Genomic DNA, 25604 nt, shown 5'->3' with positions numbered 1-25604 from the left:
ACAACTTTTGGTGTAGATTGTCATAGATGTCGCTGCATTCCCATGGTTGCCTTTGCAGCTCCATGTATGTTGCCTGAGGATCCTCCACTGGGAGTGCCAGGGGGTCTGGGGGGGCCCTGTGGGAATAAGGGGGTGTGTGGAAGGGGATGGGAGGTGCTGGGGGTTTGGGTAAAAGGTGTATGATGGCTGGAGGCTGCACTCACCTTTCCTGGTGCTTCCTGGCATCTGCAAAGGAAAACTGGAGGGGTGACTTTGGAGACCCAGGGGCCCCCATCCACCCTTGGGAATGCTGAACCACCACCAGACACACAATTCTCCCCAGGGCCCCCCAGTATCCCTGATGCCCCCACGAATATCCCTGAACCACCCCACATGCACCAACACCCTGAGCCCCGAGAACCCTGAGCCTGGCAGAGAGGGAGACCCCTGATAGAATCACCAACATCCCTGCAGGACCCTCCAACAGCTCCCAGGGCTCTGAGCAATGGTCATTCGGGGCTCAGCCTCTCCCAGTTTAGGGGCTGTGTGTGCCACCCTATGGCCCCCCTTCTCAAGCGCGTTCCCACCTCTCTCCACGACCTTCATCCCCCCATTGTCACCCACCAACACAGTGCCACTGGTGCCAGGCCACAATGACACCCACGAGCAGGAGCAGGAACAAAAGGCCCCAACCGACCCCTGCGGCCACTGCAAGAAACAGAGGGGGACACATCAGGATCACCCATCACCCCAAGGGTCCTGCACTCACTGGTGACCCCACCTCTGACCTCACCTGTGATCCAGGGTGAGCCAGTTGTCACCACCAGGGCCAGCTCAGGGCTGTGTGCCCGGAACATGCGGTGCCTGTCCTGTCCCAGCTGGTTGGTGGCCATGCACTGGTAGGTGCCCGAATGTCCCACATCGACTGCCCTGAGCTCCAGGAGGGGACCCTGGGCCACCTCCTGCCCATTGTGCAGCCAGGTGAAGGTGACAGGGGCTGAGCCCACCTGCACCAAGCAGCGCAGGGTCACAGGGTCACCTGCACGCACCTGGTGTGATAGGGTACCAAGGGTGATGGTGGCATTGGCCACAGGCACTGTGGGGACAGAGATGGGGCTGAGAGCACAGAAGGGGCTGGCAGCTGGTGTGGGTGGGTCGGGACAAGGGGGGTGGGTGTGATGGGGGATGTTGGGGACGGGGTCGCACCAGAGAGGGGTGAAGGGACTCAGGGCAGAGGCGGGGGACACAAGCATGGTGTCCGGGGGACATGGAGATGCCCAGGAAAGGGGACTAGAGGAGGCTGTGAGGGCTCCCTGTGCCCATCCCCGCACTCACTGTGCACTGTGACGCGGAGCCGGGTGCTGCCCTTCCGCGCGGCCCCACCCTCGGAGTGCACATGGCAGCTGGAATTCCCTGAGTGGGAGACCCCCACGGCGGGCACCAGCAGCTGCGGGGACCCCTGTGTGCTCCCAACCACCTGCCCGTCCTGGTAGAACAGGTACAGGAAGAGGGGCTCGGGGCCGTAGGGGGCTGGGGGTGCTGAGGCAGCTCAGAGTGAGGGGGGACCCCTGGGGGGGCTCGGGGGGACCCTCCAGCACTGGTCCCAAGACAAGCTCAGGAAAGGAAATGGGGGCCTTTGGAAACAGTGACCCCGAATCCCTGGGGAGGTGCTATGGGGCTGTCGGGGTGGCGGCTGTGAGGTACTCACCATGCACTGTCACTGTCACCGGCACTGACTCCTCCCATCCCTGTGATACCCCTTTGTTCACCCAGGCCTTGCAGCGGTAGCGGCCGCTGTGTTTCAGCTGCAGAGGGGACAGGGACAGCTCGGTCCCATTGTGGAGCAGTCTCAGTTCCGTCTCCTCGTGGTAGAACACCGGAGGGGCCGACTTTTCCTGCCTGTACCGGCAACGCAGTGTCAACGTTTCCCCCTCCAGCAGTGCCCGCGCTGGCACCTGCAGCACCACCTGGTCTGGGGGGCAGAGGGGTACCGTCATATCACAGGAGGTCTCCTGATGCCATCACATCATCAGGACCCCAATATTGGGTCAAAGCCAGCACACCAGGTTTCCCCAATTTCAACACGAGGGTCCACCCATAGTGGGATGCTCTGGGATGTCCCCCTGTATAGGGGAAACTCTCTGGTCACACCAGAGGGTGACCCATGGAATAGAGCTCATCCAGCATCCTCGGGGTTCCCGTGGGTGCCAAGCTGGGGACAAAAACTACCCTCACCATCTGAGACGTTCACGGGTGGGCTGCACCCACTTCCAGGTATCTCACAAGTGTAGGTGCCACTCTCAGTGACAGTGAAGTTGTTGCCTCCCTCCTGCCACCAGCGCTGCCCATCCTTGTACCAGGTGGTGTCACCAGCAGTCCCCGAGCCCTGACAGGTCAGTGTCACCCGGTCCCACAGCACCGCCGGCCTCCAGGGGGGATCCACCAGGAGCTGGGTGGTCTGGGCACCTGTGGGTGACAGGGGACACCAGCCTGCCAGGGCCATTGCAGGGTTGGGGACAGCAGGGTGGGGACCTGGTATCCCCCGAGGACTCACCAGTGAGGCTGAGGGTCTGGGCTGGAAGGGAGAAGGGACAGGGCTGGGTGAGGGTCATGGGGACACTGTGGAAACCCTATGTTTGCACTGCCCACCTCCACCACCCCTACAGCACCTGTCCCCACGGCCAAGTCCCATGGCCATATGCCCATGATCCCATTCCAATGGCACCTTTCCCCATGGCCAGGTGACATCTGCATGTTACATGGCCCCATTGCATGTCCATGTATCCCTGTTCCCCTCTCCCTATCCCCACAGTTCCCAAGCCCCAAGGATCCTTCTGCCACATACTTGTCCCCACATCTCTATCCCCCTTCTCCTGTCTCCACATCCCAGTTCCCCTATTTCTGTCCCTAAAGCCACCCTTAATCTCTGCTCACACTGAGCTCCATGCCCTGCTCTGCCTCTGCTGCCATTGGGGACCTCAGGGGACCTCACAGCCCCCCTGTGCCCCCTCCCTACCACTCTCTGCCTCACCACAGCCCATTCCACAGGTGTCAGGCCCATGCCCGGGGCACTCACCCCACAGGAGCAGCACCACCTTCCCGGCCATCCCGGTGTCCCCAGCCATGTGCACTGGCTGTCACTCGCTGCTGTGGCCACTGCTCCCCTGGCTGGCGGCTCTTCGGATGAAGGGGAAGGAAGCGAGGTCACGTCTGTCCCCACGTGTAGGTGGCCCTTGGTGGGGGCAGGGTGGGAACAGGATGGGGACAGGCTGGAGACAAGGCTGCATAATCTGGGGACATGGTGGGGGATGGTGGGACATGGTGGGGACATTGTGTTGCCACAATTTGGAGTCTAAGGCTGTGTAGGGAGCCAGGGATGAGTGTCCAGGAGAATGGGGTGCCCAGGGATGGGGTCCCAGGTAAACGGGGGTCCCAAGGGTTGGGTAGACTCAGACTTGGGGATGAGGGTCCCAGAACAATGTGGCCTCCTGGGATTTGTGATCATGAAATGGGGGTGCCAGGGGAAAGGGGGACCCTGTGAGAATGGTGGTCCTGGGGGAATCAAGGTCCCCAAGGGCAGTGGTGTCCCAGGGACTGGAATTACTGGGATGGTGTTCCTTGGGATTGGAGATCCTGGGGAATTGCAGTCCAGGGATGGGGGTCTCAGGGAAGGGGTGGCTGAAGGAAATTGGGTTCCAAGGTTGGGGTCCCAGAAGAATGGGGGTGCCAGGGTTGGGCAGTGTGGGAGGGAACATGGGGGTCACAGCTCCTGCCCTGGGTGCCTCAGATTTTGGGGTGAGGCTAGGCCCCGCATAATCACCCCTGGGGTGTTTGTTTCCTGGCCAGGCATTGCATGGGGGTCCTGGGTAGTTCGACCTCTGTGCCCTCACCTGCCCCTGACTTTTTCCTCTCCTTATTTCTCTTTTTTCCTTATTCTTCTTACTTTTTGCCATATTCCCTCACCCCCGGTTCCTGGATCAGAAATCCTGGGGTGCACCTGAGCAGGGAACGGGTTGGGGGACCCAGGAGAGGGGGGAAATGGGGAGCAGGGGGTGCAGGGAAGGGTGAGGAGTATTTGGGGGATGGAGGTGCTGGGCTGTGCCTGCTCAACACTTTCACTTCCTTTGTCCTGGAGGAGAGGGAAGAGGCTGTTTGTGCTGAGAGTCAGATGGGAAAAGGGGGCATTCTCTGTTTCTGGGGGGGCACATACAGGGGGCTTCTGTGCTCTAAGGTCTCTCCTCTGGAGTTCAGCTGGGGGATCCTGTCGCAGGGGGTGACACGTCATATAATGGGGGGTCCTGTTCCCAGGGGTGGCAGTTCCAGAAATGTCCCAGAACATTCCTGGCTGGGTGCCTGTCCCAGGGGTGGCACATCCTGGGGACCCCTGTCAATGCAAGGCTGGGGCCCAGCCATGGCCCAGCCCCACTGCACAGGGATGGCCATTGCCCAGCCCTGCTCTAGCCAGCCCCAGGGTGCAGCCAGCACCTGAGGGTCCCCCCTGCCCCCTTGGCTTTCATTCTGGCAGCTTTAGAGCTGCTGCAGAGGTGAGAATTCTGTGGGTGGAAAAAGGCCCCCCCACACGATGAGCTGAGCTGTGGTTTGCTGCTGCAAGAAGTACAAAACCCCAAAGGGAGCCCAAGCAGTGGCTCTGTGAGGGCCTTTGATGGTTTTCAGAGCAGGGCTGGCTGGAAACCCCCCCTGCAGGGGCAGCTGCAAGCGAACCAGTCCAGAAATGCAGCAATTAATTATTTTGTCCCTCTCCCTAAGGAACTGAAAGAGACCCAGCACTACTGCAAAAATGACAACAATCTGCTCAACAACCTGACCTGGACCCACCTTCTTGAACAAAACCTGCAGCTATTTGGAACTTCCCAGAAAGAATTTTTGGGTTCTGGATGTGCACACCAGAGGAGAGGGAAAAGTGTGGAAATATTGTGCAGGGGCTGCACACGAGGGGCTGGGGAGCAGGAGTGTCGCAGCAGGAGCGGGGAGTGCCCAGGCAGGGGAATTCAGGGCAGGCTGGAGTGGATTTACCAGGTAATCAGACCCTGAGGCACACACAGGCATTTCCACAGATTCCTGTGCACTGTCCCAAGGATGGACAGAGCTTCCTCCCTTCCTTTAAGGGAAGTCAATCAAGTTTCAGGGTGGGAATGAGCAAAATGGGGAGAGTTCCTAAATATGGCCCAAGAAAAGGCTTCCTTCAGGGCTGGGTTGCTGCCCAGCAGGCAGGGAACAATCACATGGAGCTGTTGGACAGTCAGGGAGATTCCACACCCTGTTTTATCCACAAGCAAACACTGCTGGGAAATGCACCAATGGGCTCCTACAGGGAACCAAAAAGACTCATTTCATTGTGATTTTTTTGTGTTTTTACTGTGAGTGACTTGTTGAGTGAGAAACTTTTAAAAGAATTCTACAAACCTGAGCATTTTATACCTTGTCGGTTTGATTTTTGCTGAGTATGTTCTATATTAGGGGGAAAATTGTGTGGGAAAGATCTTTGCTTTTATTCTACAGATGTGTAATTTTTTCTGAACCAATAGGGCATCAGGTGTTGCCTGGGATGGCTGAGTCAGGAAACTGGGAACCTGACCCAGGGATGAGTTGGGCAGAGCCCCAGAGCATCCCCAGACAGCCCTGGGGTGCCCCAGGGTGGGGGCTGTGCTAGGCTCTGAGCCACCCCACAATCTGAGGAAGCCAGGGAAGGATCTGTGACCCCTGTGCCCACCCAGCCATTCCCCATCCCTGACATCCCCATTCTCCTGGGAACCCTAAACATGAGATCAAAATTGCCTTGGTCTCTCCGCCCCAGGGACCACCATCCCAGGACTGCCATTGCCCAGCACCACCATTGCCTTGATCCCATCCCATGGGCTGCTTCTTCCCCCACAACCCCTATTCCCGAGGGTCCCCTTTTTCCCCCTGCACCCCCAACCCTGGCACCCACATGCCATGACCCCAAATCACTGGGGACCCTGATCCCACAGCACGCCCATCCCTGAATGCCCCCAGGCATGGAGACCACAATTCCCCTTGACCCCCATTCTCCTGGACACCCATCCTTGGTTCCCCACATCCCCTGAGCCCCCCACTCCTGGCAAAAGCATCCGCCACCATGTCCCCAGATTATGCAACCTTATCTCCAGCCGGTGCCCAGCTTTTGGCCACCCTGCCCCCACCAAAGGCCACCTACACTTGGGGACGGACATGACCTTGCTTTATTCCCCTTCATCCGAAACGCTGCCAGCCAGGGGAGCGGTGGCCACAGCAGCGAGTGACAGCCAGTGCACATGGCTGGGGACACCCAGATGGCCGGGAAGGTGGCACTGCTCCTGTGGGGTGAGTGCCCTGGGCACGGGCCTGACACCCCTGGGATGAGGAGGGGAGGGGGCACAGGGGGGCTGCAGGGTACCCTGAGGTCCCCAATGCCAGCAGAGCCAGTCCATGTTACCCACAGTGGACCTTGGTGTGACTGGGGATGTAGGGTGGCTTTGGGGACAGGAAGAGGGAGAAGGAATTCTGGGATGGGGGGACAGGAATGTGGGGACTGGCACCTTTGGGCTCAGGTAGCTTTGGGAATAGGGACAAGGGAACTGGGATGCAGGGACAGAAAGGGACAAGAACAGTGAGGATGTGGCCATGGGGATGGGATCATGGCGATGGGATCATGAGCTGGTGGGCAGCCCCTGGGCCAGCATGTTCTGTGTCCGCGGTGTCCTCTTACTCGGGGTGTCCACTGTGTCCCCATGTTCTGCCTCAGCCCACGATGGCCTCAGTGTCCATGGTCCCAAGGTGTCTGTGCCACAGGGATGTGGTGCACAGGTGGCTGTGACACAGACATGTTCCCCTGCCTCTCCAAATCTTTTGGGGACCACTCTGACACACTTTCCTACAAGAACTGCTTTCCCCAGAGGGGCAGTTTGGGGACAGCCCCCACACCCCTTGCCCCTGTGCTGTTTTCCCTGCAGTGCCACCCTCACTGAGCCCTGTCCCTTCTCCCTTCCAGCCCAGACCCTCAGCCTTGCTGGTGAGTCCTCGGGGGATGCCATGGCCCCACCCTGCTGTCCCAGCCCCACGCTGGCCCTGGCAGGCTGGTGTCCCCTGTCACCCACAGGTGCCCAGACCACCCAGCTCCTGGTGGAGCTCCCCTGGAGGCCGGCTCTGTGGTGGGACCGGGTGACACTCACCTGCCAGGGCTTTTGGACCGCCATTGCCACCACCTGGTAGAAGGATGGACGGCGCTGGGGGCAGGAGGGACCTGACTGCCTCACTGTCACCGAGAGTGGCACCTACACCTGTGACAGACCCAGCACCGGGCGTAGCCCTGCTGTGAGAGTCTTAGATGGTGAGAGGGCTTCAGGTGTCCCCAGGCAGGAACCAGCGGGGACCCCAAGGGCTCTGGATGGTCTCCGCTCCATGGGTCACCTCCTGTGTGGCCAGAGCCTGTCCCCTGCTCTGGTGACAACCCAGAATATCCCACTGTGGGGGAACCCTTTTGGAATTGGGGACCCCTCGTGCACCCAATAGGGGGTCTCAGTGCCATAAGGTACGACAGGACCCCTCTGTCCCCTAGAAGGGCTGGTGTTGCAGGTGCCAGCACGGACGCTGCTGCAGGGGGACACGGTGACACTGCGCTGCAGAAGCTGGCAGAACAACACGGTCACCTCGGTGTCATTTTACCATGAGGGAAAGAAACTGGAGGGGCTCCATGATGGCACCGAGCTGTCCCTGTCCCCTCTGCAGCAGCACCTCAGCAGCAACTAGCACTGTGAGGGCCGGGTAAGCAAAGTGGTGTCAAAGTGGAGGGTGTCAAAGAAGGTTACAGTGACAGTACACAGTGAGTGCAACGATGGGGACAGGGAAGCCCAACATCCTCCAAGGATTTCCTAACACTGCCTGAATCCTTCATCCCTCTCTTTACTCCTCCCTGGGTCACCCAAAAAGTCTCTCTTGGTTTCCCCCATGACTGCCCAGTTCCCCCTCCTGATCCCTCATCCCTCTCTTTGTCCTCCCCATCCCTCCCTGGATTCCCCACCCTTTCCAAGGTCCCTGCTCCACCCTCTGCTCTCCCTTCCTTCCATGGGTCCTCCGGCCTATCTATAAACCCCAAATCATTCCCTGAGGCTCCTCAGTCTCTCTTGTGGTTCCTGCCTGGCTCTCTGCACCTTTCCATGGGGTCTCACCATTGTCCCTAGGTCCCAACCTGCCTCCCAGGGTCCCCTTCTGCTCACTGGAATCCTCTCTGCTTCCCTCCAATCCTTTCCTTTCCCTCCCGTGTCTCCCATCCTTCCTGGGTCCCCAATCCCTTCTGTGCCCATCCACAGATGTCCCACTCCCAGGGGTATCCCTGTCAGTGCAGCCACGCGGGGGACAGGTGACACTGGGGGACAGCCTGGTGCTGAGCTGTGAGGTGGCTGTGAGGACAGGTCCCCTGTCCTTCTCCTGGCACCGGGAGGGCTCAGGAGCACTGCTGGGCATCAGCACCCACCTGGAGCTGCACCACGTTGGGGACAATGACAGCGACCAGTACCGGTGCTGGGTCAGCGACGGGGACAGCGTGGCCGAGAGTGATCCCCTGAATGTCACCGTCCTGGGTGAGCGGGACCCTCGGGTTGGGGATGACCCCACCCACAGCACCCCCTTCTCACCTAGCGAGATGCCAGCCCTGTCTCTGTCCCCACAGTGCCTGTCGCCAATGTCACCATCACCCTCAGTCCCCTGTCACACCAGGTGCGTGCAGGTGACAATGTGACCCTGCGCTGCTCACTGCAGGTGGGTTCAGCCCCTGTCACCTTCACCTGGCTGCACAATGGGCAGGAGGTGGCCCAGGATCCGCTCCTGGAGCTCAGAGCCGTCGATGTGGGACATTCAGGCACCTACCAGTGCGTGGCCCCCAACCAGCTGGGACAGGACAGGCACCGTGTGTTCCAGGCACTCAGCCAAGAGCGGGCCCTGGAGGTGACACTTGGCTTGCCCTGGGTCACAGGTGGGGTCACACAGGGTTACTGGGGCGTTCAAGGCCCCTGCAGTTCAGGGTGACCCCAATGTGTCCCCTTCTGTCCCCATCAGTGGCTGTGAATGTCGGCAGGACTCTCCTGTTCCTGCTCCTGCTCCTGGCTGTCATCGGGGGCTGTCACTGGTGGCACCACCGGGGTGAGTGACAATGGGAGGGGAACGAGGTCCTACAGGAACTGGGGGGAAAGCCCCACACACTGGGGGGGTCGTTGGGGCATCACCCAAAGCCCCTGAGCTGGTGGAAACTGAGCCCCCAATGACCTTTGCTTAGGGTGCTCACAGGTTTAGGGGCTTTTTGGAGGGTTCTGGTCTGTCCCAGGAAGGGCCTTGAGGAACTGTGATCTCCTGGGGGCATTTAGGGAGGCGTTGGAGAGTTGTGCAGGGATGTTGAGAGCTCCTCAGGGATCCTGGAGCAGTTTGGAGGCTTCCCTGCATTCCATTCTTGGGGTTCCTTGAGGCTTGAGGGGTGCTCAGGGGTTAAGGGTTCCTGGGGAGGGCGTTGGAGTACCTGGGTGGCTCAGGTGTTCTGAGGCTCCTCAGGGGTGCTTTGAGGTGCAGGGGCCGGGATATCCAGTAGAAATCAGTGTCTGGTGGGGGCTCAGGGCTCCAGTGGGCATTTAAAGGTCCCAGGTGGGGTTGGGGCCCATGGGACACCACGATCCCCCCATCCTCTTTTTGTTGCAGCTCGCAGGAAATCCCAGTACAGGTGAGTGGGGAGTTCCAGCCATGACTCTGCCTGACCCCCTCCCCAGACACCCCTCAGACGCCCCCTATTCCCATAGGACCCACCAAAACCCCCTTATCCCCTGGAGGTGAGGAAAGGGGCTGGACATGCGGGGGCAGGGTGTGACTATGGGGGATGGGTGGGGACATGGGCATGTCATCCATGGGTGTCACACTAAGCTAGGTGTCTCTTCCTGTCCCCCCCAAGGATCCCCAGGTGACCCACGCAGAGCTGCCAGGACCACACAGGCGACTGTAGGACACCAGTGGCATCCATGGGAACGTGCTGTGACAATGTGGGACACTGGGAGTCCCCGTCCCATGGCTCCCGTGGTGGCCCATCCTGCCTGGGGTGATGACCATGAGTCAGGGGGGGCTGCCCAGGGCACCCAGTGCTCCCCTTTCCCCCTCCCACTGATCCCAGTACACCCAAGGCTCCCCAGGCTCCTCCCAGTGCCAGGGGACGCTGGACCCATTTCCTTCTTATTTAGTCCAAAATGCATCTTTTTGGTTAAACTGGCAGCGATGGTGTTTGTTCAGCTTAGTGGGGCTTTAGGAATGGGATTCTCCAGTTCTGGATTGCCACTAAAAGCAAGGGGCTGCTGCCCCTTTCCCTACCGCTCCCCATGGAGGCACAAAGATCCCAAAAGTCTTACAGTTCCTGAATCAGCAATGAAAGAACAAAACCAACAGCAACAAGGTTCAGACTCAAAATTGTCACACAAGGAACGATTTCCAGGGAAAGCCACCAACAAAGAACAATCCCCGAACACTTCCCCCCCCATCACGTTTCCTCCACCAGAGGAATCTGGCAGAGCCCTGGACCTTCCTTGCTCTGATGGCCAAAGTGGCCTTCAGGACGCTCTGGATTCTCTTGTCCCCTGTCCCAAACCCCTCCTCTGCCATGTTCCCGACACCAGGATCTAACAAAGGCCTTGAGGATGTTCCTGAGCCTCCCATTTGCCCAGGGCATTTGGGATCAGGCCATGGCAAAGGGTGAGGTGCCAAAGACAGGAAAAATTTGAAGTCTGGAGACATTTTGGAACAGATCTGTGTGGCAGGGGTGGGTCAGACCTTGCTTTCAGTGAGACAGAGCCCCGTCTTTCCATCATCTGTCAGCCATGGCACACTGGGGACAGCGTGACACTTTGACAAATCCAGCTCCTCAGTAGCCAGGTGACCAGAAGTGTCACCTGGGGAGAGGATCCTTGGTGACACAACTGGCTTAAAAGGCAGAGCATGAGGTAGCCAAGAACCTGACCCTATCTGCTCATGGGGTGTCTGTTGCATCCACGCTGGAACACAGTAGTTGGCAACTCATTTAAATGAGAAATATCTGCCAAGGAAACTGGGAAAACTTCCTGGAATGGAAAGAAACCCATCTCAGAAACTCTTTTTAATTTCAAATGTGTTCTGGCTTCCAGGCCAAAGTGTAGGAAAAGAAATAACAGCTCTTTTCTGGGAAATTAATGAAGCAGAAAAGAACAAACAACACAAACCCAGAAATTTCCCTCCCGCTCAGCGCTGTTAATTTTTCTGGCAGTTACAACCGTGGCCAGCAGGGGCGCCGCAGTGAGAACTCCAGGCCAGCAGGGGGCGCTGCATGGAGCATTCCCGGCCAGCAGGGGGCGCCCCGGTCCAGCTCCATCCCCTCAGGGGCCATGGCGGCCTCGGATGGGAGGCAGGAGGGGAAATCGCTCCTTTTGCAAACTCACGGGCACCAATCGCTCCCAGCATCACCACCAGCAGCAGGCAGAAGCCGCCAAGGCAGCAGGTTGGATCCCAGTGCCCACTGGCAGTGTAGCAGTGTCCTGGGGCCAGGCACACGCCCTGCACAACACCTGAGACTGCTCCCCATGATCCCCAATGGAAGGAAGGCAGCACCTGACCCCAGGCAGGTCTCGGGTCCACAGCAGAACCTCTGGTGGCTTTACACCACAATTCCTGCAAACCCTCAGCCTTTTCCTCAGGTGAGGTGGGCACGGATGGAGCAGCTTTGGAGACCCCTGGAATCCACACAGGATCACTCCCCACAGCCCCACCACGGCCACGGGTAGAGCCACTGACCGATACTTCCACACTTTTCTCTCTATTTTTGTGGACAAAGTCAGAATCTAAGCATTCTTTCCATGAGGTTCCTCAAGGCTGCAGATTTTGTTCAAGAAGGAGGTTCCCAGGAAGGTTGTTGGCATATTGTTGTGCGATTTTCAGTAATTTTGACGTTCTCTCAGTCCCTTACCAAGAGCAACACATGATCAATTGCTGAATTTCCAGGCTGGTTCCCCCACAGCTGCCCCTGCCGGGGGGGTTTCCAGCCAGCCCTGCTCTGAAAACCATCAAAGACCCTCACAGAGCCACTGCTTGAGCTGTCTTTGAGTTTTGTCCTTCATGCAGAGCTGTGCAAACCACAGGCAGCCCTTTTCCGCCCCCACAGAATTCTCACCTCTGCAGCAGCTCTAAAGCTGCCAGAATCAAAGCCAAGGGGACAATGGGGACCCTCAGGTCCTGGCTGCCACCTGGGGCTGGCTAGAGCAGGACTGGGCAATGGCCATCCCTGTGCAGTGGGGCTGGGCCATGGCTGGGCCCCACCATTTGGATGGTCACTGGCTTCAAGGAGCAGGAGTTTGGGAGCTCCTTCCTGCTCTGGGTTCCATTCCCCAGCTGCTCTTGCTGGCTCAGATCCAGCAGGGGACGAGCAAGAAGGAGAAGTCTGGACCCCCCCAAAGCTGTCAAGCTGCATGACCAGACTCTCTTCTCCAGCATGTGTCCCCCCTGGGACAGGATCCCCCCAGGACAGGAGCCCCCTGGATGTGCCCCCTAAGGACAGGACCCTTCCCCCCCATGTGAGAAAGATTTCAAATGGCCTTTTCCTTCTTCTGCAGGAGACAGAAAGTGAAAGTGTTGGGGGGTAAAAGCTGCACTCCCCCAACCCCCACAGCCTCCCCAGCCCTCCCTGCAGTCCCCTCATCCCTGCTTCCCCCACTCTGGCCTTCCCCCAGCCTGGGCTTCCCCCACTCTGGCCTTCCCCCAGCCTGTTCCCTGCTCCTGGTGCCCCCAAGGACCATCAAGGCACGAACTGGGCGGTTGTGAAATTGAGGGGTAAAATGATGGAAATGGAATAAAGAGAGGGAAAAATCACTGGAGGCTGGGGAACACAGACCCAGAGCAGCTCAGAATCTCTCTGGGGTGACACCCTGGACACCGGCACCATGTGGGGGTGATGCTGGCTCTGGATCACCCCAAAATCTGAAGCACCCAGGGAAGGAGCTGCAACCCATGGGCTCACCCAGTCACTGCCCATCCCTGCCACCCCCATTCCCCTGGGAACGGAAACATGGGACCTCCATTCCTTATGTCCCACTCTCTCTGCAGCCCCCATCCCAACACTGACATTCCCTATGATCTACATGGCCCAGCACCCCATTCCCAAAGAACCCCTTCTTCTTCATTCCAGCCCCTGAAATCTTCCTAGGACCCACGAATCTCCCATCAAATGAACTGAAATCCTTGGAGCCCACATTCCCCCGGGACTCCCATCCCTCAGTCCCCCCAGGTATGGAGACGCTCATTCCAATGGAACCCCCATTGCCGGATATTCCCCCTCCTCAGGACCCCATTTACAAGTGACCCCATTCCTGCCTCCCCAAAACCACCAAATTCCCAATTCCAGGGAACCCCATGACCCATTTTGTCCCACCCACCCGTGTCCCCAGCCTGTCCCCACCCTGCCCCCACCAAGGGCCACCTACGCACGAGGTCAAGAAGTGACCTCGCTTCCTTCCCCTTCATCCGAAGAGCCGCCAGCCAGGGGAGCGGTGGCCACAGCAGCGAGTGACAGCCAGTGCACATGGCTGGGGACACCGGGATGGCCGGGAAGGTGGCGCTGCTCCTGTGGGGTGAGTGCCCTGGGCACAGGCCTGACACCCTGGGGATGGGGAGGGAAGGGGGCACAGGGGTCTGTGGGGTCCCCTGAGGCCCCCATTGCCAGAAGAGCCAGTCCATGTTACCCACAGTGGAACTGGGTGTGACTCGGGATGTAGGGTGGCTTTGGGGACAGGAAGAGGGGGCAGGAATTTGGTGATGGGGATGGGGATGGGGAGACAGGAATGTGGGAAGTGGCACCTTTAGGCTCAGGCAGATCCGGGGATAAGGACAAGGGAACTGGGATGCAGGGACAAGAACCATGAGGATGTGGCCATGGGCATGGGATCATGGGGATGGGATCATGAGTTGGTGGGGCCGACGTGGGCCAGCATGGGCTGAGTCCATGGTGTCCTCATGCCTGAGGTGTTCTCAGTGTCCCCATGTTCTGCCTCAACCCGGGGTGGCCTCGGCGTCCCTGTTCCCAAGGTGTCTGTGCCACATAGATGTGGTACACGGGTGGCTGTGACACAGACATGTCCCCCTGCCTGTCCAGACTTTTGGAGACCACCCACACACTTTCCCACAAGAGCATCTGTCCTGACGGGAACACTTTAGGGACAGTCACCACACTCTGTGCCCCGTGTGCCTCGGTCCCCATGGTGACACCCCCACTGAGCCCTATCCCTTCTCCCTTCCAGTCCAGACCCTCGGCCTCGCTGGTGAGTCCTCAGGGGATGCCATGGCCCCACCCCGCTGTCCCCAGCCCCACACTGGCCCTGGCAGGCTGGTGTCCTCTGTCACCCGCAGGTGCCCAGACCACCCAGCTCCTGGTGGAACCCTCCTGGAGGCCAGCAGTAGTGTGGGACTGGGTGACACTGACCTGCCAGGGCTCGGGGACTGCCGGTGCCACCACCTGGTACAAGGACCGGAAGCGTTGGAGGCAGGAGGGACAGGACCGCCTCACTGTCAGCAAGAGTGGCACCTACACATGTGACAGACCCAGAACTGGGCACAGCCCCCCCTTGACAGTCTTAGATGGTGAGGGGAGACTTTTAATTATCATGGGGGCCCCAGAGCATTAAAGGTGGGCTCCATTCCGTGGATGGCCTCACACCCCTCGTGTGACAAGAGCCTGTGCCCTGCACACAGGGACATCCCAGTGCACCCCAGAGCACCCCAGAGCACCCGCATGTCCCCGGTGCTATGGGCACCCACCTCAGAACAGTCTCATCAGTGAGATGTGACCTTCCTGTCCCACAGACCAGCTGGTGCTGCAGGTGCCAGCACAGGAACTGCTGGAGGGGGACACCTTGACACTGCGCTGCCGGTGCCGGCAGGAAAACCATCTCACCAGGGTGCAATTTTATCAGGACAAGAAGGATCTCAGGAGGTCCCTCAAGGGGACTGTGCTGTCCCTTTCACCTCTGCAGCTGCACCACAGTGGCCACTACAGATGTGAGGGCTTGGTGGGGTCCTGGCAGTCACGGTCAGCAGCAGTGACAGTGACAGTGCATGGTGAGCAGCCCCACGGCTGGAACTCCAATATCTTGACACCCCCAAAGCCCATTCCCAGTGCACTCAGACTCAGAGTCCTCACCTCTCCTCTCCTTCCCAGAGCTCTTCTCGGTCCCAGAGCTGGAGGGTCCCCGCGAGCTCTCTGTGGGGTCCCCCCTGACTCTCAGCTGCCTCAGCACCCCCAGCCCCCTGCGGCCCGGAGCCCCCCTCCTGTACGTGTTCTATCGGGATGGGCAGGTGGTGGGGGGCCAACAGGGGTCCCCGCAGCTGCTGGTGCCCGCTGTGGGGGTCTCCCACTCGGGGAATTATGGCTGTGAGGTGCACTCCCAGGGGGGGACCGTGCGGAAGAGCAGCAACCGGCTCTTCGTCACGGTGTGCAGTGAGTGTGGGGATGGGCACGGGGAGCCCTCACTGCCTCCTCGGGTGTCCCGCCTGGGTACCTCCATTACTACCCTATTCTCCCCATCCCCATTCTCACATCCCTCCCCATACCCCACAGAGGCCTCAGATCCCCCACACTGACTGGCACCCTCCAGCCCTCCCTGACGCCTGCTCTGGGGCACCCAAACTTTTCCAGATCCTCCCCTGGCTCCCCCCATCCTCTCTCGGGTGTCTCCCCAGGACCCCCAGCCCGTACATGGGTACCCTCATCCTTCCCTGGTGCATTTTCTGTGTCCTGCCATCCCTGCCCCGGGTTGCTCCTAAGGTCCCCCCGTTCCTGGCTTGTGTTTCCCTCCATCCTTCGTTGGGTCCCCTCCCTCATCCCTGGGTCCCTCCACCCCTCTCTGAGGTCTCTGCACATTGCCCAAGTCTCACCATCCCCTCCCAAGTTCCCAGTACCCTTCCTGGTGTTGCCCATCTCCCTCTCCAGGTGTTCCCTCCCTGACCCCCTTATCATCTCTCGGGGTTCCTTTCTAAGCCCCCCTCCCCCAATCTCGGCACCCCCTCTCCCTCACTGGAATTCCCCTGCCCCTCCTTGACAACCCCCGGGTCCCTCACTGTCCCTTGCTGTCCCACTCTCCTGCAGGGGTCCCGCCCTCAGGGGTGTCCCTGTCAGCACAGCCCCCTGGGGGACAGGTGGCACTCGGGGACCGACTGGTGCTGAGCTGTGAGGTGGCCATAGGGACAGGTCCTCTAACTTTCTCCTGGCAACGGGAGGGCTCGGGGGCACTGCTGGGCACTGGCCCCCGCCTGGAGCTGCGCCACATTGGGGACAATGACAACGGCCAGTACCGGTGCCGGGTCAGTGACGGGAACAGCGTGGCTGAGAGTGACCCCCTGAATGTCACCGTTCTGGGTGAGCAGGACCCTCGGGCTGGGTATAACCCCACCCACAGCACCCCCATCCCACCTCGCCCAGTGCCAGCCTTGTCTCTGTCCCCGCAGTCCCCGTGGCCAATGCCACCATCACTCCCGGCCCCCTGGAACACCAGGTGCATGCAGGGGACAACGTGACCCTGTGCTGCTCACTGCAGGTGGGCTCAGCCCCTGTCACCTTCACCTGGCTGCACCACGGGCAGGAGGTGTCCCGGAGTCCCCTCCTGGAGCTCAGGGACATCGATGTGCGACATTCGGGCACATACCAGTGCGTGGCCACCAACCAGCTGGGACAGGACAGGCACCGCGTGTTCCGGGCACTCAGTCAGGAGCTGGCCCTGGAGGTGACAGCTGGCTCACCCTGGGTCACAGGTGGGGTGACACAAGTGAGGTCACCAGGGAGTACAGGACCCCTGGGGTGATGGGTGACCCTGATGTGTCCCCCTCTGTTTCTTGCAGTGGCCGCAGGGGTCAGTGGGGCCCTTTTGTTCCTGCTCCTGCTCGTGGGTGTCATTGTGACCTGGCACCGATGGCACAGTGTGGGTGGGTGACAATGGGGGCATGGGGGTTCCAGCGTGCTGTAGAGGCCCACAGAATTGGAGAAACCATAGGGAAATACCCACAGCACGACAATTGTGACTTTGGCTAGAGGTCTTGTAGGGTTTTAGGAGGTGCTGGATGGTCCTGCAGGGATGTTGGGGATTCTTTCTAAGGCCCTGGGAGTTTTTGGGGAAGTCTCTGTCCCTCCTGGGATTTGGGTTCTTGAGTGTGAGTTGTCTGGGGACACTGGGGAGGCTCATAGATTCTGGGGGGCTTCAGGGATACTTGGAGGTCTTGAAGGGGTCCAGGAAGCCTGAGAGGGTTCAGGGCCCTTGCACCCCACAGTCACTCCTCCCCTGCTTCCATTGCAGCCACCAGGAAGCAGCAGGAAAGGTGAGTGGGGGGCTCAAACCATATTCTCCCATTTTACCCCAACCCCCAAGACCTCCCATCCCCTCCCCCACATCCCCTTTATTCCCTCAGGGCCCTCCCGGATCCCCCGGCTCCCCCAGAGGAGTGGGAGGTGCTGTACACCCAGGTCATGGTCACCAAGAGGGCAGGGGGTGAGTACGGGGGCGACAAACGCAGAGGGACACATCACCCACGAGTGCCACCCCACCCAGATCCCATAGCCCGTGTCTCTCGCAGTGTCGCCCCGTGCCACCACACTCCAGGATCCCCAGGTGACCTACACGGAGCTGCAGGGACCCCAGGGGCGACCACGGGAACCCGGTGACATCTGTGGGAATGTGCTGTGACACTGGGAGGACACTGTGGGCCCCCACCCATGGGCACCCACTCGTGTGTGTGCTGCCAGTAAAAACTGCCCCTCTGCCTCCCTCTGGGGGCACAAGGATCCCAAAGGGCTGAAAGAACAATTTCCTGAAACAGCAACGAGAGAGAATAAAACCAACAGCAACAGCAACAAGGTTCAGACTCCAAATGGTCACACAAGGAAATATTTCCAGGGAAAGCACCCAAAAAGGGACAAACCCCAAACACTCGTCCAAGCACGTTTCCTCCACCAGAAGAACCTGGCAGGGCTCTGGACCTTCCTTGCTCTGATGGCCAAAGTGGCCTTCAGGAGGTTCTGGATTCTCTTGTCCCTTGTCCCAAACCCCTCCTCTGCTGTGTTCCCCACACGAGGATGTCACAAAGGCCCTGTGGGGGTTCCAGAGCCTCCCCTTTTGCCAGGGCAGTCGGGTTCAGGCCATGGTACATGGTGGGGTGTCAGAGACAGGAAAAGTTTCATGTCTGAAGACATTTTATGTGTTGCACACATAAAATGTCTTCACACCTCTGTCTTGCACCCCTATGTGTTGCAGGGGTGGGTCAGGTCCTGCATTTGGTGAGACAGGGCTCCATCTTTCCATCAGTCTGTCAGCTGTGGCACTCTGGGGACAGTGTGATGCTCTACCAAAGCCAGCTCCGGAGTGGCCAGGTGACCAGAAGTGCCATCTGATGAGAAGGCCCTTGGTGGCCCAACTGGCTTAAAAGGCAGAGCATGAGGTGCCCAAGTCCCTGATCCTGTCCCTTCTTGGGGTGTCTGTCGCATCCAAGCGGGAACCCAGGAGTTGGCAACGCATTTAAATGAGAAATATTTGCCAAGGAAAGTGAGAATGTACCTGGAATGGAAAGAAGACCCATCTCTAAATTTCTTTTAATTTCCAAGATTATGGGGATACCAAAGTGTTGGAGAATGAATAACAGCTTTTTACTGGGAAATTTATAAACCAGAATAGAACAAACAACACAAACCCAGAACTTTCCCTCCCGCTCAGCGCTGTTGTTTTTTTTTGCAGTTATAACCGCGGCCAGCAGGGGGCGCTGCAGGGAGCACTCCCGGCCAGCAGGGGGCGCCCCGGCCCAGCTCCATCCCCTCAGGGGCCATGGAAGCCTCGGACGGGAGGCAGGAGGGGAAATCGCTCCTTTTGCAAACTCACGGCCACCAATCACTCCCGGCACCACCACCGGAGTCAGGCACATGCCCTGAGCAACACCTGAGACTGCTCTCCATGATCCCGAATGGAAGGAAGTCAGCACCTGACCCCAGGCAGGTCTCAGGTCCACAGCAGCACCTCTGGTGGCTTTACACCACAATTCCTGCAAACCCTGAGCCTTTCACTCAGGTGAGGAGGCCAGGGATGGAGAAGCTTTGGGGAAACCTGGAATCCACACGGGTCACTCCACAGAGGTCCAACACAGCTGTGGGCATGGCCCCTGCTTGGTATTTCCACACTTCATCCTCTTATCTGGCAGACACATCCCAAACCCAAACATTCTTTCCATGAGGTTCCAGAAGGCTGCAGGTTTTGTTAAAGAAGTAGGGTCCAGGTCAGGATGTTGAGCAGAATGTTGTGGATTGTGCAGTAGTTTTGTGGTTCCCTCTGCCCCTTACGAAGAGGAACAAATGATCAATTGCCACATTTCCGGGCTGGTTCCCTCACAGCTGCCCCTCCCAGGGGGTGGTTTCCAGCCAGCCCTGCTCTGAAAACCATCAAAGGCCCTCCCAGAGCCAATGCTTGGGCTGCCTTTGCAGTTTGTGCTTCTTGCAGTGCTGGGCAAACCACTGGCAGGCCTTTGTCCCCACACAGAATTCTCACCTCTGCTCCAGGAGCTTCACAGACCCAGAACCCCTCGGAATCTGTTTTGGGTGACCCTCAGGCTGCCGACGCCTTGTGGGGGCTGTGCTGGGCTCTGGATCACCCCAAAATCTGAGGCTCCCAGGGAAGGAGCTGAGACCCATGGGCCCACCCAGCCACTGCCCGTCCCTGGCACCTCCATTCCCCTGGAAATCAAATCATGGGTACCCCATTTCTTATGTCTCCCCCTCTCTGGAACCCATATCCCAGTACTCACATTCCCCAGGATCTTCATGGCCCAGGATACCTCATTCCCAAGGAACCCTCTGTTGTTCATCCCATCCCTAAAATTCCCTTCCCACAGGACCTTGATTTTCACAGGACCCCCATTCCCACAGGATCCCCCATTCCCCCAGCATCCACATACCATCACCCCAAATCCCCGGAACTCATGTTCCTCTGGCACTCCCATCCCTGTGACCCCTCAGCTGTGGGGACCCCCATTCCCAGTGACTCTAACTCCTCAGCACCCCCGTTCCCAGGGACCCCATCCCTGGGACCCCCCATTCCCCTGGACACACATCCCCACATCCACAAACCCCCTGAGACCTCATTCCTGGAGACCCCATGTCCCACTGTGTCCCACCCAGCTTTGTCCCCATCCTGTCCCCACCCTGCCCACAGCATGTCCCCAGCTTGTGGCAACCCTAATCCCACCAGGTGCCACCTACGCATGAGGGTGAGACCTGACCTTGCTTCCTTCCCCTTTGGCCATAGAGCCACCAGCCAGGGGACAGCCACCTCAGGAGTGAGTGACAGCCAGTGCACATGGCTGGGGACACCAGGATGACTGGGAAGGTGGCGCTGCTCCTGTGGGGTGAGTGCCCCGGGCAAGGGCCTGACATCCCAGGGATGGGGAGGTGAGGGGACAGAGGGGGCTGTGGGGTCCCCTGAGGTCCCCAATGCCAGCTGGGCATGGAGCCCAGTGTGACCAGAGTTTTGGGGTAGCTTTGGGGACAGAAACAGGAGACAGGAATGTGGGGACAGGGAGATGAAGATGTGGGAACAAGGATATGGCAGAAGGAACCTTGGGGCTGGGGCAGCTGTGGGGACCAGGACAGGAACACAGGAATGCAGGGACAGGGATAAGGGGAAAAACACCATGTTGGTGGGCCATGGGGACACGTGCCCTCAGAAATGGACCATGGGCACAGGGCCATGGGGATGTGGCTGTGAGGCTGGCAGGGGTGACCTGTCCCAGCACAGGGTCTCCATGCCTGAGCAAGGGTTGGCTGCTGTGTCCCTGTCCTCAAGACATCTGTGCCACACCATTGCCCCCACTGAGACCTTTCGGGAACAGCCCCACACTCCATGCCCCCGTGCTACTGTCCCTGGAGTGTCACCCTCACCCAGCCCTGCCCCTTCTCCCTTCCAGCCAAGACCTGCACTCCTTTTGCAAACTCACAACCACCAATCGCTCCCGGCACCACCACCGGCAGCGGGCAGAAGCTGCCAAGGCAGCAGGTTGGATCCCAGTGCCCACTGGCAGTGTAGCAGTGTCCCAGGGTCAGGCACATGCCCTACCCAACACCCATGAGCGCTCTCCATGATCCTGAATGGAAGGAAGGCAGCGCCTGATCTCAGGCTCATCTCGGGTCCACAGTAGCACCTCTGGTAGCTTTACACCCCAATTCCTGTAATCCCTCAGGCTTTCACTAAGGTGAGGAGGGCAGGGATGGAGCAGCTTTGGGGAAACCTGGAATCCACACAGGATCACTCCCTACAGCCCCACCACAGCTGTAGCCAGAGCCACAGCTTGATATTTCCACACTTTTCCCTCTTGTCTGGCAACCACAGCCAAAAGCCAAACACTCTTCCCAGGCCATTCTAAAAGGCTTCATGTTTGAAGCAGGAAGTAGGAGGGAACTGGTCAGGTTGTTGAGCAGATTCTTGCGGGATATGCAAGGCTTTTGGGGCTATCTCAGACCCTTGCTGCAAGGGACAAAATTATCAATTGCTGCATTTCTGGACTGGTTCTCTTACAGCTGCAGTTAGAGGGGGTTTTGCCAGCTAGTCCTGCTCTGAAAACCATCAAAGACCCTCCCAGAGCCACTGCTTGGGCTCCTTCTTGGTTTTGTGCTTCTTGCAGAGCTGAGCAAACCACAGACAGGCCTTTTTCTCCCACAGAATTCTCACCTCTGCAGCAGCTCTAAAGCTGCCAGAATCAAAGCCAAGAAGGCAAGGAGGGACCCTCAGGTGCTGGCTGCCACCTGGGGCTGGTCAGAGCAGGGCTGGGCAATGGCCATCCCTGTGCAGTGGAGCTGGGCCATGGCTGGGCCCCAGCCTTGGATGGCCACCCCAACAACATCAGCCACTCCACAATACTTTCCACTATCTGAACAACATCGCAATATTTATTCAACAGTATAATAAATAATGTAATATCAATTCATATAATATCCAGTAAAAGTCAACTTCCATTAACTTGTTTCTCATAATACATACCAGTAAAGAACTGTTATTCCTGTTCCCACATCTTTACCTAAAAGCCCTGTAATTTCAGAATTATAATAGTTCAGAGAGAATGGGGTGGTATTTTCCATTCCAAGGGAGGTTCCCCCCTTGTTCAGCTTCCTTGTCAGAGCTGAACAAAGAAACACCATTTCTGCCAGTTTAACCAAAGAGCTGCATTTTTGTCCCAGGAGCAGGGTACCAGGTCCTGTGCCCCCTTGGAACTGGGAAGGGCACCAGTAAGCCACCTCATTGGGAGCACTAGGAGGGGGACTGCAGAGCCACTAAGCACACTAGGGTTAAGAAGATCAAATCTGATTTGGATTTATGTCTCAACATACGCTACACATGATGTGAAAAATGTCTCTGTGGTTGTACAAGTGCTGGGAACCCTGTCCCTTGCAAGGCTTCACACAACAGACGATCAGGGGAGAGAAAGCTTCAGTGATCGGGTGTCATGGGGTGACAGCCTTTATCCCAATATCGTGTGTTGTGTCTGGCAGCTGTGCCTTTTCTCTCTTCCCCCCACCCCGGCCGTCTTGCTGCGGCGGGGCGGGGAAGAGAGGAGGGAGTGTGACCGGGCACTTTTGCTTTTGGCTTTTGGCTGCTTGGCTTGGCTAGCTGCTTGCTTGCTTGCTTCCTGCTTTCTGCGCTGTTTTTTTTTTCCTTTTCTTTCGTTCCCTCTTTTCTTACCCTCCCCTGAAGATACTGGACCGGCTCCGGACCTGACCTGAGACGTCCAGGACCCTCCCCGGAGTTTGCGAGAGAAGCTCAGCGCCCTTCACAACACAGCCTGGTTTCTTTGCTTTTCTTGTGTTGGGGAGTGTTCTTTTGTTACTTGTAAATAAATAGGTTTTGTTTTCCACTTTGCTCCTCCGAGAAATTCCTTCCCGAACCCGGTATTGGGGGAGGGGTGGTTGGAGGTTTGTTTTGTTTTGGGGGACTCCCTTTTGGAGATTTCCCCTAATTTGTCCTAAACCAGGACATCAGGCTATGAGTGACCCCCACTGGCTGGTGGGACAGATGCCCGAGGAAAAATATCTATGAAAAAATGCCCCAGAAATCAGGCTGTGGGAGGAGCCTTTGCCAATAAAAGCAGCTAGCTGTGTCACAACAGGAGTGTTTTGCTTTGGGTTTCTTGCAGGGATCAGGGGCTCGCTCGGAGGGCCAGTTTGGCCCTCCTCCCCTGTGGGATTCACATTCTCTGAACCTGAGAGAAGCAGTGAGAGAAGCAAAGAATGATCCAAACAATTATCATCTCATTTTCTGCTCCTGTGTTGTACACACGTGGAATGCATGGTGGAAGATTGTTTACCTGAAGGGAATTGGTGATTGGATTCTGGTGTGAGTGTTTTGATTCACTGACCAGCTGAATCCAGGTGTATGTGTGTGTGGGGGGACTGTTGGCTGACAGTCATGAGATTGTGTGCAGTGGATGCAGTTGAGTGCTTGGCAGATTCAGTTTAGATGTAATGTAATATAATATAGAATAATGCAGTATCATAAAGTACTTAATTAGCCTTCTGATAAGATGAAGTCAGATGCATCATTCCTCCCAGCTGTTGGGCAAAAATATCACTGATACTTCCCCACTTGCCTTTTCCTCCAGGTGCTCGTTCTTCCCTGTCCACACCCATTCTTCCCTGCTTCGCTGCTTCCATGAGGCAGCTCATTCCTGCTCCTCCTGGACATTCCTTCATTGCTTTCCCCAATGGAGCGGATGCTGCCTGCACCCCCCACCACCTCTGCCGTGTTTCCCGTGCTGCCCACAGCACCGAGCCTGCTGCACCTGCCTACCGCAGCCCCAGCCCGCGGCAGCCAGCCCAGAGCCACCAGTGCCGCAGCACCAGCCCGCAGCCAGCCCGCAGCAGCCAGCCTGCAGCCATCGCTCGCCCATGCCAGAGACACGCAGGTGCCGTCCTTGGGAATCACGCCCAGCCACTCACAAAGGCCATGTGGGCTCGCCCTGGCTTGCAGCACACACACTCCATCTGCCCAGCTGATGCCCACAGAGCGCCCGAGCTTCTTGCGGTAATGCTGTCCTGTCTTCTGTTTCTCTCTCTACCCTTGTCCCTTTCTACTCTCTTCTCTCCCCCTTCGATAAAAACCCTTACCGTCCTTTATCAATAAACAGTTCTCTGATATAATATTGCCATCTTTGTGCTTCATTTTCATATGAGAAACCTTTCAGCAAGAATCTTCCCTGACTCCCACTTTTCCAGTGGGATGGGACAGGGGTAGTGGGAGGGGGAATGGGAAAGCCCTGGGTGCGCTGCAAGCACAGTAGTGGGGAGAGAATGGGGCAGACCCTGAGGGTACTTGGGCACTTGGATGGGGCTGGGGAGCCCCTGCAGGTACCATCAAAGGGATGGAGGAGTACTGGGGGGTACTGGGAGAGGAAATGGGGAGCACAGGGTGCCCTGTGAAGCCTTCCCCTGACCCATGACCACCTCCCTTGGAAGGATGGGTAATCACGGGAGCAATGGAGGAAGCACTCCCAGTGTCACCCAGTGCCTCCCGCTTCCCAGAGCATCACAAATTTTGGTGTAGATTGTCATAGATGTCACTGGGTTCCCACGGTTGTCTTTGCAGCTCCACGTACGTCGCCTGAGGATCCTCCACTGGGAGTGCCAGTGGGTCTGGGGGGGCCCTGTGGGAATAAGGGGGTGTGGGAAAGAGGATGGAAGGTGCTGGGAGTTTGGGTAAAAGGTGTATCATGACTGGAGGCTGCACTCACCTTTCCTGGTGCTTCCTGGCATCTGCAAAGGAAAATTGGAGGGGTGACTTTGGAGACCCAGGGGCTCCCATCCACCCTTGGCATTGCTGAACCACCACCAGACACACAATTCTCCCCAGGCACCCCAGTATCCCTGATGCCCTCCCAATATCCCTGACCCACCCCACTTGCACCAACACCCTGAGCCCCCAGAACCACGAGCCTGGCAGGAGGGGACCCCTGATAGAATCCCCAACATCCCTGCAGGACCCTCCAACAGCTCTGAGCCATGGTCACTGGGGGCTCAGCCCCTCCCAAGCCAGGGGCTGTGGTTGCCGCCCTAGGGCCCCCCTTCTCTGGGGGCCTTCACACCCCTCTCCATGACCCCCATCCCTCATTGTCACCCACCCACACAGTGCCACCGGTGCTAGGCCACAATGACACCCACGAGCAGGAGCAGGAACAAAATGGCCCCACTGGCCCCTGCGGCCACTGCAAGAAACAGAGGGGGACACATCAGGATCACCCATCACCCCAAGGGTCCTGTGCTCCCTGGTGACCCTGAGTGACCCCACCTGTGTCCCTGTGTGTCCCTGTGTCTGGCGGTGTCACCTCCAGGATACTGGGGGTGATGATGGCATTGTCCACGGGCACTGCGGGGACACAGAAAGGGCTGAGAGCACAGGGAGGGGCTGGCAGCTGATGTGGGGGGATAGGGACAGGAGGATGGGTGTGGTGGTGGATGTTGGAGATGGGGTCATATCGCGGAGGAGTGAGGGGACCCAGGGCAGATGTGGGGAGACAAAAGAAATATTTCAGGGTGACATGGAGGTGCCCAA

At 58.2% G+C, this 25604-nt stretch overlaps 1 protein-coding gene and 1 pseudogene across 1 annotated transcript; both read left to right on the top strand.

Annotated features, from left to right (window-relative positions):
- Positions 1–6290: 6290 nt before the first annotated feature.
- On the top strand, positions 6291–12541 carry LOC132084830 (Fc receptor-like protein 4; annotated as a pseudogene).
- A 1044-nt stretch (positions 12542–13585) lies between these two features.
- LOC132084829 (low affinity immunoglobulin gamma Fc region receptor II-like) lies at positions 13586–24660 on the top strand. Its single transcript, XM_059490081.1, has 14 exons — positions 13586–13616; positions 14283–14303; positions 14392–14622; positions 14845–15099; positions 16127–16396; positions 16486–16788; positions 16876–16959; positions 17328–17349; positions 17440–17519; positions 17605–17688; positions 18282–18304; positions 23194–23271; positions 23822–23961; positions 24642–24660. The coding sequence occupies exons 1-14, from the start codon at positions 13586–13588 to the stop codon at positions 24658–24660; spliced, it is 1641 nt and encodes a 546-aa protein (XP_059346064.1).
- The last annotated feature ends 944 nt before the right edge of the window (positions 24661–25604 follow it).

This window comes from Ammospiza nelsoni, chromosome 28 (genome assembly GCF_027579445.1).
Source record: "Ammospiza nelsoni isolate bAmmNel1 chromosome 28, bAmmNel1.pri, whole genome shotgun sequence".
Taxonomy (NCBI): domain Eukaryota; kingdom Metazoa; phylum Chordata; class Aves; order Passeriformes; family Passerellidae; genus Ammospiza; species Ammospiza nelsoni.
Note: the sequence above shows the minus strand (reverse complement) of the source record. Positions and strands in the feature narration are given on the sequence as shown.

Excerpts from the sequence above, each read along its gene's own strand:
- LOC132084829 (XM_059490081.1), top strand. The coding sequence starts at position 13,586 with ATGGCCGGGAAGGTGGCGCTGCTCCTGTGGG. Across the intron at positions 16,789-16,875 it reads TGGCTCACCCTGGGTCACAG|TGGCCGCAGGGGTCAGTGGG; the intron begins GTGGGGTGACAC and ends TGTTTCTTGCAG. Across the intron at positions 17,350-17,439 it reads ACCAGGAAGCAGCAGGAAAG|GGCCCTCCCGGATCCCCCGG; the intron begins GTGAGTGGGGGG and ends TTATTCCCTCAG.